Here is a 17,154-nt window from a genome sequence, read left to right as displayed (position 1 = left end):
CCCCTATGAGCAAGCACTCAGCGACAGTGGGAAGGAAAAACTCCCTTTTAACAGGAAGAAACTTCCAGCAGAACCAGACACAGGAAGGGGCAGCAATCAGCTGTGATTGGTTGGGGGTGAGGGGAAGAAGAAGTTAACTTCTAAACTTTCTTCTATGTCACAAGCATTTTTGGATAAATGGACAATCTGACGACGAGCAAAATCAAGCAGCGAGATGAGGAGTGCCACAGCAGTTGGCACTTCCCCTCTGAAATGGAGTAAAATGAGTAAAAATGAATGCGATGTAATCCCAAGAGAAAACTATCACAGGCTGAACATATAGCGAAGCAACAAATTGCGACGAATGCCTTCCCTCATCCTGAGATCCTCTTCATTATAAGGACTTTGATAAAAACCTCCAACATATTACACAGAACACATGAACAGCAATATAGTAGTTTTCACAGCTATAGGCTAATTTCACGAGTGTCAAAATAATATTATTATTTTAAAAAAACGGTTATTTTTAAATTCTAAAATGTGTTTCAACATATGTCTGTAAAGCTTTTTAAAGCACTTACCCATAACTGAAAGAGGTAATGACAGGAAGAAACCTTTTTTAAATCGGGTTTCTGGTACGGATCTGTCAGCAACATGCACACCATCTCTTTACCTTGGTGCTGTTTCTGGCAAAGCACGTGTGTGTGGTGATGTCAGAGGATGTCATCTCCACTGTCAGCATGTCTACTCGGTAGATTGCCTTTAAAAGAGCTTCCTCACAGTTTTCCTCTGGACATGCAGAAAGCTTCTGAAAATAGAATGATTTAGCCTTAATTTACCTCTAAGTTCTAGTAAGTTAGAATCTTCTTTGCTGAATGTGCTGCACATAAACAGGAAGAAAAGTAAGAAGACGGACTTATTAAAAAAAACAAAAACACTTTGCCCTGTGGGTTCCCATCATGTTGTTTATTGGTTACTAGTTATGGTATAAGACTAAAAAAAAGGCATATTGTGAAAATAGTCAATAATGATGAAAAGGACGGACCACAAACAGTACACCCTGTAATGCAGTGTTTAAGCTTTGTTAGCGTTTTACATCACAGTACCTGGAGTAAACGCGTGGCCCTGCGGTACAGTTTAGTATTGGTGACCTGCAGGTCAATCATGTGGTTCTGGTATATCTTCCCCTTTAAGACGTGAGCTCCAGTGCTCACAGCGTTCAGCACCAGCTTGGTGGACAGCTCCCGCTGCTGACACAGAAAAGTTATTGATTTTCCTTCTCCTGCATTTATAAAAACCACAGTGAGAGGAAACATTAAAGAAAATAACCTGCCATCCATAATAAGATCTACAGAAGCACGAAAAATTGAGAATCAATAAAGATGAGTTTTTTTTACACTCCCTCCATCCACTGCATTTATCTCTTTATATGGGTGCAAACATCTCTAAGGAAAGAAGGTGGCAGAACAATAATGGCAGAGCATTTAACATTATATTATTTCTCATGCTTCAGTGAGTTGTTGGGCTAATGTGTGTCAAAGTGTGTGTGTATACTCTACCATATGCTGCAAGGTCCCTGAAGCAAGTGCTTCTCGAGGCCAAGTTATCTTTAGGGTAGATAAACACAGTTTTTTGATGTCATCCTGCAAAGAAAAGATAAATCAATAGCTGGCTAATACACCATTAATACCCACATTAATACCCAAGTACAGTTGCTATAAAGGTTTGTGAACCTTGATTTTTGTATCAGTTAATGCTAATATGTTATCTGATCTTCATATAAGTCACAATTATAGCCAGACACCATCTGACTACACTATACCCAGACACATTCATGATCACTCATGGTTCAGGCTGGAAGAACTTAGACGTTTGTATACAATACAAACCCACTAATGTCCCACAGTAAGCTGAACCACGACCAGTAACCATCAGCAAGCTTCTGGCACGATTCGGGCTTAATATTTGATCAGTCTTCCTGGCAGAATTCATAGAGTTCATTTAAACTGGTAGATTTACTACCACAGATCTGACTTTAAGCACAGCAGATTAGTGCTGTTAAACTAATCTTTTTTACACCGGGAAAGAGAAACTACCAGTTGTAGTCCATCATGATCACTAACGAGAAGTTGATAGGCCTTGGTCTTGTCAAGTTGAAAGACACTTTAGAACCTTCGGCAGCAGCTGTTAAAATATTTAAGTGAATGTATGTTGATATTTAAGCTCATGTGTATACTTTTGACTCAGTTCTTGTCTTTGCTTTTTCATCAAAGATGTATGCTGTGCAATCATTCTGCCCAGGAAAAAGAACATTTAAAATAAATCATTAAAAGGCTAAAAGGACCATGACATCCATGAACATGATGAGTGGATGTAAACCTCTGACCACAGCTGTATTTGTCTAAAGCCTCCAAAACATTCCCTCAAGGAACTCCTGAGACATTCAAGGTTAAAGTACAGGTTTGAGATCAAAGTGTAGAGATGTACTGAAATTTCATCCAGGTGTTCCTCAGATGTTCCCAAATTGGAAATGGAAAGGAAAGAGAACCTGAACACATAATGCCTCTAACAACAACTGGCACTGGCACATCCCAAGTTTGCAATAGAGCACTTTGGGATGTTGTTCCGTTGACAGATGAGAAAAAATTTGTTGTGATACCTCAGGGCATGGAAAACCTGCAATTACTAAGGGAACAACTGATTTGACAGTCTGTAAACATAGTTTAAAGAGGACTTTGAGTGCAGCAGTCAATAACTTGAAACAAAATGGTTAATGAAAGAAGAAAATTCATATTTTTAAATGCCAAAATACTGATGAACTGAAATAGTTTTGTAGGTCTGCTACATAAGCAGAAATGTGATGGAGGTTGTTATGCTAAAGAAGGTCTTACAACATCTTGGCTCATGCCTAATGTCAAAGCAATGCAGTTAAACCTTGAACAGGTGTTCATACATGCAGTGTGCACAGCAGTGTGCATGTTTGTAAAATCCCTCAGTCAGCACTGTGTGTGAAACAAGATTCAAGACTAACGTGTGAACACTTGACCTCACTGTAGGTTGAGTGATTGTCAAGTCACTGCCAAAATGAAAAACAGAGCTTAATTTTTAAAATGACACTTAGTTTGGGCTGAACATGTGAAAGCTTTATGTTTAGCATTGAGAATAATAGTGTAGTTTGTGTGTTATTAGTTTAGCTAGATCCTTTCTGTCTCTAATTGTGACTCCATAAAGATCAGACCATAATATTGCAGTTCCAAAACTTCAGACACCTACTTGTTGTAAAGAAGCTGCTGTGTCTCCATCAGCCTGGTGATAAACAGCATGGAGGTTGGGCGTCTTTTCTCTCACTCTGCGGGCCATGTTCCCCACTTCAGTGGCATCATCTGTGGAGAGAGGCTGTCAAAACACTTGCTGCTCCGGAAAAAATCCAAGTTACAAACAAAGCACCGTCTCACCGGGGTGCGTGTAGATTAGCAGCACAGTGTCCTTATCAGTAAGACACGGCAGGATCAGATGTAGGAAGTCCTCATGTGCTATGGAGAACTTGGGGCCCTACAGGAAAGACATAGTTTCAGACAAAACTATGGTATAGCCAGGACCACTGAAGAAGAAGAAGACTGATATTAGCATCTCTCTGCTCTGTCACGTGTTTATAAGGAAAGCAAAGGGCAGCGTGACCTCAGCACAGAATAGAACGGGCAACGATGACAAAAGATGTGGAGCTGGGCTGGAGGTGGGTTGCAAAGTGGCGTGCAGCAATAACAGCTGTGGAAAGCTGTTCACCGAGGCGTGCCATGGTTCCACTGTTTTGGGGGGTTTGTATTCTTAGTTAATATTTGAGTTTCAGTTTTACTGTTTTTACACTTCAGAGAACTTTGGGGGGTTTTTGTTTGTAGAGACTTTGAATCTTTTTTATGATTTTAGTATGTATTCTAGTTTTTGGTTCTCTCTGTGTTATCCATGTCTGTCACTGTCATGTCTTAGTATTTATTTGTTCAAGGTTAATCTTTATCTATTTAAGGAAATTTGACTTCCTCCCTTTTCCCTCATTTCGGGTTTTTCTCTGTATTAGTGTAGGGTCTTTACCTTACAATATAAACCACCCTGAGGTGACTGTTTTTGTGATTTGGCCCTTTAAACTGAAATAAAATAAATTGAATTCAACTTTTGTTCTCTTAGACTGCCTCCTTGCCTCCTGTATCTTGGATTTTGGGTCCTTTAATAAGACTTAATGATTCACACAGTTTGCAAAACTGTAGCAGTATGCTATATCACATTTACCAGTTAAATGTGTAGAAGGATGTCAGATGATGCAGGCTAAGTTTGGCTACGTTCCTTGTATTCAGATTATTTTGCTAATACACATTTATGACTTGGTGACTTGGTCATAAATGTCAGTAGAAAAACATCTGGAGCCACAAGTTCGGTCTTGTAAGACGAAATACTACCTGGGGATCCGCTGAGGCTGGGATGCTAGGAAATCAAGAGTAAGTCAAAACTAGTCAGTGACAATAGCCCTTTGTACTACCTGCTAGCTAAATTTGTGGCAATAGGCACCTCAACATGCGCTTGCTAGCTGTAATGCTTTAATAAATATGTTATTTTTCTGTTTTCTACATTAATCTTGCTCATTTTTTTCCATTATTTTCATCCTACTCCGAGGGGGACACAAAGAAGTGGTTGTATTTTAGTCAGCTAATCTATGTAGAATGAATCCTAACTGGGGACCTAGATATGGTTCTGTTCAACATTCATATAATCCCTACCCTGAAACAGGTGAATGCTGGAGCGAACATGTAATTTTATGTCTAAATGACTGATAGAGTGCCCTGTAAGTCCTACCGACACTGATACGAAAATCTAATTAACACCAACAAGCAGTATAATTAAAAAAAAAAAAAGATTAAGGAACATTGAGCAGATACAGCAGCGTGTATTTTACTCTAATCCTGCTCTAGTTTAAGTCACACTCTGCAGAGACAGATGTGTCATTACAAGGTGCACAACAAGACCTGGATGTTAATGTTAATTGGATTTTACAGGATTTCAGACATGTTATTACTTTGTGTGGCCTTGTTTCAAACCCACAGACATGTTAGAACAGAAATCTCCATGCTTGCAGTCAGCTGGTAGTGGCAGGATTTCTGTAGAAAAAGAATCTGTGCACTTCACTGTGAATTTACTGATCATTGTGTGAAATGAAAGATTTGATGCAGTAATTACTTAATCGTTTATCTTTTGTCTAAATAGATGTTATTACATTGTTTTCTTTCACACACCAGTGAAGTTAAGGGGCCGTCATTGTTATTCAGCTCTCTGTATCCTCCGCTGATGAAGCCTCGAACATCTTCATAGTCTGTGCCACACACACACACACACACACACACACATAGTTTTCATCACTAGTTGCGATGCGAAACAAAAAGAAACAAAGACATTTTCTTTATGGCAGTGTAGTTTGGCTCCTAATGAGGACATTGCACTGCACTTACCTGCACCAAATGTGGGGGTACACTCACTGGCATCAATGAGGCCCAGCAAAGCCAGCGAACCCCAGCCCAGGTAATACACGTGCCTGCTGCACCGCAAACTGAAACACAGCCAGACTTAACAGCTAGAACCAGTGTGCTGCTATAAATCAACATACTCCGTTTTTTTTGTCAGTGAATTTCGAGGCGTCAGTTGAAGGTGTCGGATGAAATGTTCTACCTCTGTCCCGCTGCCTCCACCAGAGTAGTGATGCCATCAGTCTGAGAGTACGTGACATCCAGAGTTCTCTCATATGCTTTCATGTGCTCCAGAACGCCACTATTGAACAGACACAAAAACAAAGCACAGAGCGCAGAATTTTCTGCGTCTATCATCATGCCAAACAGATTCTCTTTTCTGTAATGACCTCTAGAGGTCAGCAAAACCCAATAAAACACGCTGTGGTGTCCTCCAATACACATAACAGCTTTTCTGCTTATTCTCAACTTGCTCGTGATCTCAGCTTCAAGGACAGTTCAATACATTTATGGTGGGTTATGAGAACATGAGCAGATACTGAATTGATACATGCAACTGACAAGCACACAATGTGAGTTATTGTGAGTAAAGTGTGGTTATGATGGAGACCCAGAAGTAACTGTACATTCTGTCTTTTTATTATGAAACTATTTTGGTTTAGCTGGTCTTATATAGTCTTCCAATCAGTATCAATCAATCAAAAATGATCTGATTTACTAAACTGTGACAAAGCTCTTATATGTAATTAAACAAATCTATATATCAAAAGCTCTTCTATATTTATGTGTATTTTCCATTCATAAGACGTGACCCTAATAGGGATCATAGGTTATAATTGTATCCTCTAATACTTGAAAAAATGAAGTCTTTTTGGATCCACAGATCGCCCCCCTAGTGGATATTTTAAATGTATACATTTAAGGTATTTTGGCTACATTTTCAGACTCAGATGGTGAGCCTGCACTGTAAAAAAGAAAATGTTGAGAAAACTTAAAATTTCAAGGCAACATGATGCAAGAGATTTTTGAGTTTTCTCAACTTTTGCCAACTGTTGTTGACTCAACTAAGATTTACAAGTTCTGCCAACTTGGATCTTCTTGTTCACCTAATTAGGATAATCCTGGAAGTCTAACGAAGAAATTCTGGTTTCAATGCCATGTATTTCTGCCTTCACCAAACACAGATATTCTTGTTGAGTAATGATACAATTCTTACTCCAGTGAGTTGAAAATTTACCTATATAAACAAAGGAAAATGTATGTTGTTATTATACTTGAAAAAACACTTAATAAATAGATATAGAATTAAACAAAGCACAATTCAATGTTATCTAAAAGCTTATTTATTTTGTTCAAAAGTCTTTTCAGTACATTTCAGAATGTCATGGGTAGTAGGGTGAATTTCTGTTAAAAAAAACAAAAAGAAAGAAAGAAAAGAAATAACAAACAAACAAAAACGTGTTGCCAGTTTCTTTTGGGTGCTTTGAGCACCCCAGCAGAGACGTTAAAATTCCAGAGTCCAGAACCAAAAAAGAAAAGTGTCCAGCAACTTAATAATTCACACACACACCCTGACCGTCTTGTAAAAGCTGAACATAACTATTGCACATTAAATAGGGTAGTGCTACAAACGATTGCCTATGCACCCAGACATTGACATTTTACACAGGCTTACTATGATGAACTATGGAAGTTAAAAGTTATTAGAAATGTTACCATCAATGAAGAGGAAACTAACACTATAACAAATCTTTTAAAATACTACAAGACAAATTTTCACCATATATTCTCAACAATACAGATTCATCTGACTAAAATTTACATTTCGAATAATGATTTATCCACTTCACCTTCATATTGTCCGACCAGGCCAAAATAAGATGGCCTGAATTGCTTCAAAGGTAAAACTCATCTGCTTTGGATAATCAATGTTGAGGGCATACAGAAGGCCAAAGAGGTGTGCCAGGGCAGTAGAGAGATCTGGAATGTTATGTAGCACGATGTCCCCTTCCAACACAACTGCATGTTCTCGCACAGACGTATCAGCATCGTCATCTTGTAGGATGGTGAGGATGGCAACTGATGCACCGTTCAACACTGGTTCCAAAATGTCAGTGTCCTGAAGAAAAGTAAAATATGAATTATTGAAAGCTAAGAAAAACTAAAGACAAAACAAATTTCTAAAGATTTTAACTTTAACCTCTATACCATGCTGGTCGTTTGACCCATGGAGGTTTTAAGAAGAAAAAGCTTATTTTCTTTTAATTAATGCCACCTTGTGAGTTTTGTACAAAAATATTTTCTGCTATGGAACAACCACTAACAATGCCCAGCTGCTGCTTCGCAGAAAAAAAGGAGTGAGAGTTATGACAACTGCAATCCCCACTATAAAATTATCTGGACTGCACTGAGAAAGTGTACATTTCCATTTTGGATAAACTCATCCTTTAAAAACATCTCATAGCAATTAGTTTTACTTGCATTACTTTTTTGTACTTACTAAGCACTTCAGGAAAACCTCTGTTGCATCTTCTCTTGAGGAAAATGGGCAGGCCTCTCAGTGCCCGTTGGACACAGTGTTGGATGTCTAAAGAGTATTCAGTGGAAAACAAGAATTTCAATTAGTGAAGTAACATGGTGTACTATACACAATGCAAAATCAGAACTCTCATAGTAATGAAAGTAAAGCACAGGTCAGACCCAGCAACATGCAAAACGTACAACCCCCCCCCGCCCCAAAAAACAACAACACCACCATGTTAACAATTTTACTTTCGTTTTACAAATTAAATAAAATACTGCCAAATAAGAACAAAGCAATGACTCATGACATTCATTTTTACTGACATGTCCACTGATGTGTTTTGTTTGAAGCCAACATCTTTTTCAGTTTCTGTTAAGAGAAAAGTATACTCTCTTCTGAAAATGTCAGATAAAGGAGCACTTCACTCACCTGTTCATCAAGTTTATCCAGGAGGTCTTCCATCTCCTCACCAAGAGCTCCCTTCTTAGACCAGTACAGTTTCAGCAGGCCAGGCACAACTTTGTCAAGGGATGCATTGAAGGTCCCCAGGAGGTCTTTGCTTGTGATCCGATGAAATTTTCAGATATCTAAACAATACATTCACCAAAATATTGTCATTTATTCAACACAGAAAATTCCTGGGTAGCTGTCTTGGACAGTCTGCACCATGTTATATGCCTGACTGTGTCATCAACAGCAAAACCTACCTACTTCAAAAATCTCTCATGAATACGTCTTTTGCACAGGAATAGAAACACCCCCCACAAAACCCAGTATCAATATGAAAATACATATTATGTTCTAAGTTGCACCAAAATCTGTGACCAATCAGATTCTGTGACCTGCCTTAGTATTCTTTCCCTAACAATCTCAGACTATAGAAGTCCTATTTCTAGCACAAAAAGAAAAAAAAATACATGCTAAGTCAAAATTATGAGATTGCCTTTCTGTTTCACAATTTCGATTTAGCATGGGGACTCTTGTACTGGCAGAAATGTTCAGGGTAAGGATTTCAATATAACACTGGCAAGGGCCTTGACTGGAGTGGTAACACAAGATAATAAAGTTGGCCAATGCATTACCCCAGCAAATACCGTACTGCTTCAATATAAGTATAAATCATGCCCAATTTGAATAATAATTAAATTATAAATAAATTAGGACAGTCTTACCTCCTCAGAGGAAAACAGCGCAGGTCATCTCTCCTGGACCTCAGATACCATAGGCTGACACTCCACGACCTCTCTCCGCCTGAGAGAAAATGTTTGCAATAATGAAACATTTCAATATAATGTAGAAAAAAAAACGAGAAAAAAAAGTTACGGATCGGACTCCCCGATCCTTACTGCGCATGTGCAAAGTCGGACCGTACAGATCGCGTCTACCCGTGGAATTGTACATAAAATCAATACTCCACCAACAAAAAGGCTCTCAAAACAATACAATACTTTCCACAGCTTTGAAGGATGGGTCAGGTGTATCCTTCGTGGCCCACCCTATGCCAGAATTCATAGCGCGGCCCAGCCGATTCTAGTTTCAAACAATGGCGGCAGCCACTTAGTTTTAATATTACTCTTATTACTCTTTCTGGGTCACAAAGTAAACTTTTAAGGTATTTTCAGGCGAGAATGTAGCTGTGTAAATTTCAAATATCTGCTCAGTTTATTAAGACAACACATTTTTGCAAAAATGCTTCTACGTTTTCGGAGACGTCTGTTACCACCAGCTTCGATAGCTAGCTGGGGATTAAGTCCCTTAGATGACTTAAATATGTTATTGTTTGGCTTTTTTTCAGTGCTTTACTCGTTCCACCCTCCTGGGTCCTCAGGAGGATGCAGCCTAGCGCTTGTAGAAAATCCTAATAACAGATGTCGTTAGCTTACCTGCTAGGGCAAATGGCCGGCAGCTCCCGCACCTGTCCAAAAAATGGTCAAATAATACACTCCAACTTCAGACCAGGTAAAATCCGTAATGGTCGAAAAATTGTAATTTTCATCCAATTTTGGCCACGTTTGTTCAAAGTTTCTTAGCAGTTTTTCAGTTCAGAACACGTCGACAAACCACTATCACACAGTCTGCTCAGACTCGTTTGGTCTAGTTCAAACTTATTCAGACCACGACGTGTGCCAGTCACCTACGGGGTTTCCCACCGGTTCCCAACTCGACTCAAAAAATCTACTCAAAAGTTGATAATCTTTGTTATGCTCGCTAGAAAATCTTAGTTAGGACAACAATGGAAGAAATTTGTTGGGCAGACAAGCTATTTTAGGTTGTAAATGGAAAGTTTTATTTCTAAGTCAGTTTAATTTGAAAACTTTACTCAAATCAACAATTACTAGTTATCGTTTTTACAGTGTGAAGAGACACCAAAGGCTGAATTTACAGCAAAAATTATCCTTTTATTTAAGCAGGAAATTGTCATGGTCCTGGGTCGGTGACCCAGCACTTTAAGTTTATTATTATCCTTTTTCTAGTTTATTCTGATTTTGTATTTGTTCTTATAGGGTTTGAGTTGTGTGTTTCTTTCATCCCTACCTGTGTCTCTCCTCTGTGTTCTGTCCGTGTCCCCAGTTGGTTGTGTAAAACAGTCTGTGAGGTTCCTGTTTTACTTTGTAGGTTTGTGTCTCGTTAGGTCCATCAGTTCCAGCTGTGTCCCCTCCTGTCTGCCATTCCCTAATTACCTGGTGTGTGTATTTATACTGCGTGTCTGCCTGTGCTCCTTGTCGCGTCGTCTGTGTTCATTCCCTATGTTTCGCTACATCTCCCTGTTCTGTCGTCCTCATCTGCCATCTCTGAGTTTCTCCCGCTGACCTTATGTTCCAGGTTTGTTTGTTAGTTTCACCCAGTTTAGGTTTATGTTCAGTCCTGCCCTCACTTCTGTTATTTGCACTGTAAATAAACCTCCACTCGCATCTCCATCACCGTCTGCATCTTGGGTCCTCATTTATTCATCACACGACTGCTGCCCCAGTCGTGACAGAAATAAGTCAACTAGGCATGTGTCTAAGCCTAATCTACCTACTGGCTTAGTCCACTAGATGGACTAGTGTTTATTTATACACCTAGGTGTGTGTTTATGGATAGTCCACTAGAGAAGTGTTTCCCAACCACTGTGCCGCGGCACATAGGTGTGGAAGATTATCTGGTTCCACCTGATTAGTACTCTAAGCCAGCCGTCCCCAACCGTTTTTGCGCCACCGACCGGTTTATGTCCAACAATATTTTCACAGACCGGCCTTTAAGGTGTCGCGGACAAATACAACAAAATAAAACCAGTAGCGCTAACAAAAAAAGAAGATTTATTCATAACACACAGGAAAAGACCTAGGGAAACCAAGTTAGCAATAAAAACGATAACAAAATAACGATAAAAACCGCTAAAAACCCTGAAAACCATAAATTTCACACCCGAGCCTCGACTCTCACGGCCCGGTATCAAACTGCCCGGTACCAAACGACTCACGGACCAGTCTCTGGCCCGGGGGTTCGGGACCGCTACTCTAAATGACTGGCGTGAATAACGGGCAGAACAATTACATTCTCCTCCACTAGAGGGCAGTACAACTACCTGCTCTAAATGAATGGGTTGCCACCTGACAGTAAAACAGAAGAAGATGAAGAAGAAATTACATAATAGTGAGACGATGCAGCACATAATAGCAATAGATAAATATTTGAAAAGAAAAAGTAGCCAGTCTGACCTGGGCCCAGGAGAAAACTCCGACCCAGATGAAGGCCCTAGCATGAGTGGTGATCAGAAGAAAGCAAAAAAGGTATACTGGGGACAAACTGAGCCAATTCCACTATGCCTGGTGTGAGGGGAAAAATTATCAATATGTTTTTTGTGACATTTTTGTTTGGTGGTGTGCTGTGTGATTTTTGTGAAATATGTGCCGTGGCTCCAAAAGGTTGGGAAACGCTGCACTAGATGGACTAGGCCTAAACATATTGAAACCCAGTGCTTACACGTAGTCCAAAATGTATGCTCACTTAAAGCTTACACGCTGTATGTTATTTATGTGGTCTGTGTATTTGATCGAAATCTAATGTTTCATTTAGTAGAATTTCTATGCAACACAGGAAACCTCCATAAACATAAACTGTCAAACAAATGACACAGACTCAGGAATTTCTAGCAGATGAGAAACACGGCAGTTCATCCCCACGCCCCGAGGCCTAAGGAAGGCTTTAATATGTAGCTGGTGATATATGAACCAGTGGCACCGTCATCTAAATCCTCACTTGTAGGCCACTTTGAAGTAGGTATACAGTGGTCCCTCGCTATAACGCGGTTCACTTTTCGCGGCCTCGCTGATTTTTTGGGGGCAATTTTGCATGCTGTTTTTTTTTTTGACAGTGCATTGTGTTCTGCGTCCTGATTGGCTGTAGACCATTGTCAATCAATCTCTTCCGTGCCGTGTCTTCTGTACAGTACAAAATGCGTTCAGCTTGTCAAATTTACATAAATCTTTGATCACTAGCAGTGTGACTCTGAAGTGCTGTACTGTATGTTTGTAAGTTTTCTCCCCAACAAACACAACAAAAACGTTTTGCAGCGTCAAAGGCAGCTGCGGGTGACTTTGGTTTCATTCTATAATACTGGACTTATTTTTCCAGGAAGGTTTGAACTTTGAGGGTGTTTAAACAAAAGAGAAAAGTGTGAAAATGTTCACGCCTGTCTGAGAAAAGTGTATAAAGTGTGTAGTGAGGGGTTTTACAGCCTTAAAACATCTATAATAATTGTAAAAAATAAAGTTGGCTACATCGCGGATTTCACCTATCGTGGGTTATTTTTAGAACGTAACTCCCAAGATAAACGAGGGACCACTGTACCTTTATCCAATCTTGTGGCACACTTGCAACAGCAACATGCACAGAGTTAGCATGTTCATGACATTACATGGCATATGACACATGACATATGTCTTCCAGCTTACTTATATGTGATAGGTGTGTTGGAGAAAGTGGCAGCATGAGCAGCAGAGAAGGCAACTTCCAGGAGAATCTTAGTTGCACTGCCTCCCTTCATCCTGGAGGACCCACTGATGGCTTCTGGCTGAACAGACACACACAGTCACCAGCCAATCATAAACACACCGCTCACTTACTTTTTTGAATATAAATGCACATCGACCGTAATGTGTAGGACATCAAGTTCAAAAGGTACAAGTACCCCAACTGCTGGGTTAATGAGGAAGGCCTTCTGGCTTTTTGCAAGTTCTTGCATCCTTTGTACCACACTGTGAAACGTGAAGGTACAGTCTTGTATGGGCTCATCTCTACATACATAAAGACAGTTTGTTTCAAAGACAAAATGGATAGTTATTCACAACTTATCACATATCATACATTCATTGCAAATATTTAAAGTCCTGTACCTGGCCTGATGTGCAGGGTTGAAGCCAACCAGCACAGGCATGTAGACTTCAGGGTGCTGCAAGCAGAAATCCAGCTGCCCTGCCACAAACGGAGCCTATGGGGGCAGAAATCGCACACACAAGAAGTTAAAGAGTTGTGAACACCAAAACTCAAACGTTGATCGCGAGTTACCTGCAGGTTGAATTGTTTCTCGGGTATGAGCAAGGTAAACCTTATTTGCTATACACTATTCAAACTCTGACCTCAGAGCTGAGGCTGACTTACAGACAGTCCACAGGAAATGCCAATGAACAAGACTCGCTTCTTTCCCTCACACACCTGCAGAGAACAACATGCTGTGGTCAAAATGCTCTCACAAAACACAAATCACACACTCCAGGATGTCCCTGACCTTCTTCAGACTGAGCACGCCTAGTCTGGGGTCGTCTTCAGGAGCCTCTTGGGAGGAAAGCAGAGCTCTGAGGACATGAGCATAAAGGAAAGGTGACAGCATGTAATCATAGAAGAAAAGACAAAGCACATTCTTGCTCTTCTAAAATGAAAAGTTGGACTCTTAAGTCATAGAATTACACTTTTATTATTTTTGCTGAAAGCTTTCTAATGTTTGCTAAAGCCACCAAAAGCTATACCAGAACATGTATGTGTGCATATGTCAGGTTAATTGCAGGATTTTAATCAAGCAAACAAATTGCTGCTGGTTATATTCTGTTTACACAGCCCCAACTCACCTGTCTCCTCCTGCAATGATGTATGAATACACTTTACTTTGGTTCAGCTGACTCAGTGCTTTGTTGAAGCCTGACTAACAACACAAACAGACAATAAACACACAATACAGGAAGCATTTTTTTTTCCATGAGCAAGAGAGATCTGATCACATAATTTAATTAAGAGCCATTTTCCTCATATTACTGGCAGGGTCTGTTTCATTCTGCTCTGGCTCACTGTGCACTTGATTTTCCATTATGAACGTTCAAGTAACTGATACGCTTTCCAGAGGCCTGAATGGCGCAGAGAGTATTTCGGGACAACTTTTACCGAGATTAGGAAAGCCAGCCGACCAGAAGTGCCACAACCGCTCATCACAACACAGCTCTCCTGAGGATCCTGTTAAAGACACAAAAGACACAATAGCTTACGCCCGACTGACCGACGCAAATACAGATCCAAATATTGAGGGAGGAAAAAAAAGGCACCTTAATTATGACCGCCACCCTTTTTAGCAACCTCCATTAAGGTTTTCACCACTTGGTCACTCAAAAGCCTCTAAAATGAGATTTAAAGAAAGAAATTCTCAAAAGGAAATTTTTGAGAATACATTTTCCCATCATGAAGGCTAGTACTCATATACCTGGTAGGCCGTTCCTGCCTCTTCCTGGAACATCTGAGAATCACAAAGTTGTAACATCTTCACAATGCTATAGGCCGAAGCTTGGTCGATGTCACGTGTCAGGGGGTTAGACTTCTCTGAAACAGGAAGTGAAGGCTCATAATCTGCAGACTAAGAAACAACAAATTAGACTGACGACTAACTGACTTGAAGGAGCACCAAGGCGCGATAGCTGTGACTGACCTCAGGCTTGTATAACTCTATGAGAAAAATGGCCCTCTGCCTCGACCCTTCTGATGAGTTTATGAGTTCAAATCAATCATTTCAGCTCATGGTGTATAAAACATGTTCATTTTATACATGCCGGCCAGTCTTAGTGTGACGGTATCCTCATTGACTAACAACCTGTGATTAATAAGTTGTTAGCAGTTTCACAATCACTTCTGCCTCATGCTGGTCACATCCAGTTTTCAAACATCAAGATGGCGGCGGTAAAAGTTCTCATCACTAAGCTTCACAACAGGACTTTTATAACTTTTATAACTTTTATGACTTTAAAAAAGGTGACCAAGTAGTTAGGTCCATCTTTTATACGGTTTATTGCGTACCAAGAATAAATAGATGGCATGAAGCAAACTATGTTTACCTGAGCTAGCATAAAATGGATGAAGCAAGTAAGATCCAGCAGTCAACTACTTTAGCTAGCATAAAGTAGCTAACATGAAGCAAGGATGAGCCAAATGGGAAGAACTTAAGGTTGGTTACCTTAGCTAGAATAAATATTGTAAAATGGCCAAATTATTCATCTGACTCTGTCCTACAGTGCTGTGAAAAAGTATTTGCCCCTTCCTTGATTTCTTATATTTTCCACATTTGTCACATATACTTATTTCAAGTCATGAAACAAATTTTAATATTAGACAACTCTACTAAATGCAAAATGTAGTTTTTAAATGAAGATTTCATTAATTAATGGAATAAAGCCATCCAAACCTACCTTGCCCTGTGTAAATAAATGTGCCCTCCAAATCTAGTAACTGGTTGCATCACCCTTGGCAGCAAGAACTGCAGTCAAGCATTTGTGATAACTGGCAATGAGTCTTTTCCATCATTTTGCGGATTTTTTTTAATCCAGCCACATTGGAGGTTTTTTAAACATCACGGGTCTATTTAAGGTGATGCCAAAGTATCTCAATAGTCCATACTTTGGCTTCAAATCATTGTCTTGCTGCATGATCCAAGCGTGGATGAGCCTCAGGCCATGAACTGATGGTTGGACATTGTCTTTCAGGATTTTCTGGTAGAGAGCAGAATTCATGGTTCCATCAATTACAGCAAGTCATCCAGGTCCTGAAGCAGCAAAACAATCCCACACCATCACACTACCACCACCAATAACATCTCAGTAAGATGTTCTCTTTATGAAATGTTGTGTTAGTTTTACACCTGATGTAAGAGGACCCAAACCTTCCAAAAAGTTCAGCATTTGTCTCGTCAGTCCACAGAATATTTTTCCAAAAGTTTTTTTTTTTTTTTTTGGTAAATTTGAGGCGAGCATTTGTGCTCTTTTTGATCAGCAGTGGTTTTCACTGGTTTGGAAGTCTTGATTTTTGACCGGTCTCCTTATTGTTGAATAATGACCTCTGACCTTAACTGAGATGAGTTAGGCCTGCAGTTCTTTAAATGTTGGTCTGGGTTTTTATGATCTCCTGGATGAGTCATCAATGCACCCTTGGAGTAATTTTGGTCAACTGGGCACTCCTGGGAAGGTTCACTACTGTTCAAAGTTTTTGTGGATAAGGGCTCTCACTGTGGTTGGCTAGAGTCCCAAAGCTTTAAAAACAGCTTGGTAATCCTTTCTATACTGATAGAGATCAGTAACTTTGTTTCTCAGCTTTTTATTTAGATTGTGTCTTCTTCAGTTTGTCTGTTTAAGTGAACTTTTGATTCATCAGGTCTGTCAGTAATCAGGCCTGGGTGTTGCTAGTGAAACTGAACTCAGCTTTCCAAACAATGTGGTTAATCACAGTTAATTCATGATTTGACAAGGGGTGGGGAGGCAGGGCTGGACTGGGACAAAAAATCGGCCCGGGCATTTTGACTAGAGACCGGCCCACCAGGTATTATAGGAAAAACCATAAAGCCTTTGAATGAAAACAAACTCTGTTGTCACAGTGATGTACACCGTCTTGTTGGTATATATGTATCAGTCTAATAAACTTAAACCTACACCATCCTCCCTATTCTGGTATTCTAAACAGTACCCGAAAGTAGACTGTTTGGTCGAGTTAACCTCCTGAACTATCTACAACACGTGGTGAAAACCTGAAATTAAGACAGAGAAGACTAGAGGTGAGACATGATCATTACTGATTACTGATGACAGATTTAGATATATTTTCATAAACCATTCATTTGCCACATCAATAAACAGC

General features: G+C 39.8%; 1 protein-coding gene and 1 long non-coding RNA gene across 7 annotated transcripts in view; both read right to left on the bottom strand.

Annotated features, from left to right (window-relative positions):
- Positions 1 to 17,154, bottom strand: part of gckr (glucokinase (hexokinase 4) regulator) — a 36,930-nt gene that overhangs the window by 519 nt on the left and 19,257 nt on the right. Inside the window, exons 2-19 of one of the 6 annotated variants that reach the window (XM_025903099.1) lie at positions 15,717 to 16,016; positions 14,741 to 14,856; positions 14,586 to 14,655; positions 14,428 to 14,496; positions 14,118 to 14,191; positions 13,781 to 13,847; positions 13,654 to 13,707; positions 13,389 to 13,483; positions 13,184 to 13,289; positions 12,948 to 13,066; positions 5,689 to 5,787; positions 5,472 to 5,569; positions 5,259 to 5,335; positions 3,435 to 3,531; positions 3,253 to 3,362; positions 1,539 to 1,622; positions 1,086 to 1,229; positions 653 to 787 (exon numbers count right to left, since the gene is read on the bottom strand). In XM_025903099.1, the coding sequence (XP_025758884.1) occupies positions 653 to 787; positions 1,086 to 1,229; positions 1,539 to 1,622; positions 3,253 to 3,362; positions 3,435 to 3,531; positions 5,259 to 5,335; positions 5,472 to 5,569; positions 5,689 to 5,787; positions 12,948 to 13,066; positions 13,184 to 13,289; positions 13,389 to 13,483; positions 13,654 to 13,707; positions 13,781 to 13,847; positions 14,118 to 14,191; positions 14,428 to 14,472 (1,404 nt within the window). In that variant the 5' untranslated portion in view covers positions 14,473 to 14,496; positions 14,586 to 14,655; positions 14,741 to 14,856; positions 15,717 to 16,016. Of the gene's footprint in view, positions 1 to 652; positions 788 to 1,085; positions 1,230 to 1,538; positions 1,623 to 3,252; positions 3,363 to 3,434; positions 3,532 to 5,258; positions 5,336 to 5,471; positions 5,570 to 5,688; positions 5,788 to 12,947; positions 13,067 to 13,183; positions 13,290 to 13,388; positions 13,484 to 13,653; positions 13,708 to 13,780; positions 13,848 to 14,117; positions 14,192 to 14,427; positions 14,497 to 14,585; positions 14,656 to 14,740; positions 14,891 to 15,716; positions 16,017 to 17,154 lie in introns of those variants that run through there. The other 5 variants (XM_025903097.1, XM_025903095.1, XM_025903093.1 and 2 more) reach the window with 5 other exon arrangements.
- LOC109197060 (uncharacterized) lies at positions 7,236 to 10,051 on the bottom strand. Its single transcript, XR_002058365.2, has 5 exons — positions 9,894 to 10,051; positions 9,183 to 9,261; positions 8,440 to 8,597; positions 7,987 to 8,073; positions 7,236 to 7,605 (listed from the first exon to the last, which is right to left on the bottom strand). It is a non-coding gene; the product is annotated as an uncharacterized LOC109197060 (long non-coding RNA).

Source organism: Oreochromis niloticus, linkage group LG23, assembly GCF_001858045.2.
Source record: "Oreochromis niloticus isolate F11D_XX linkage group LG23, O_niloticus_UMD_NMBU, whole genome shotgun sequence".
Taxonomy (NCBI): Eukaryota; Metazoa; Chordata; class Actinopteri; order Cichliformes; family Cichlidae; genus Oreochromis; species Oreochromis niloticus.
Note: the sequence above shows the minus strand (reverse complement) of the source record. Positions and strands in the feature narration are given on the sequence as shown.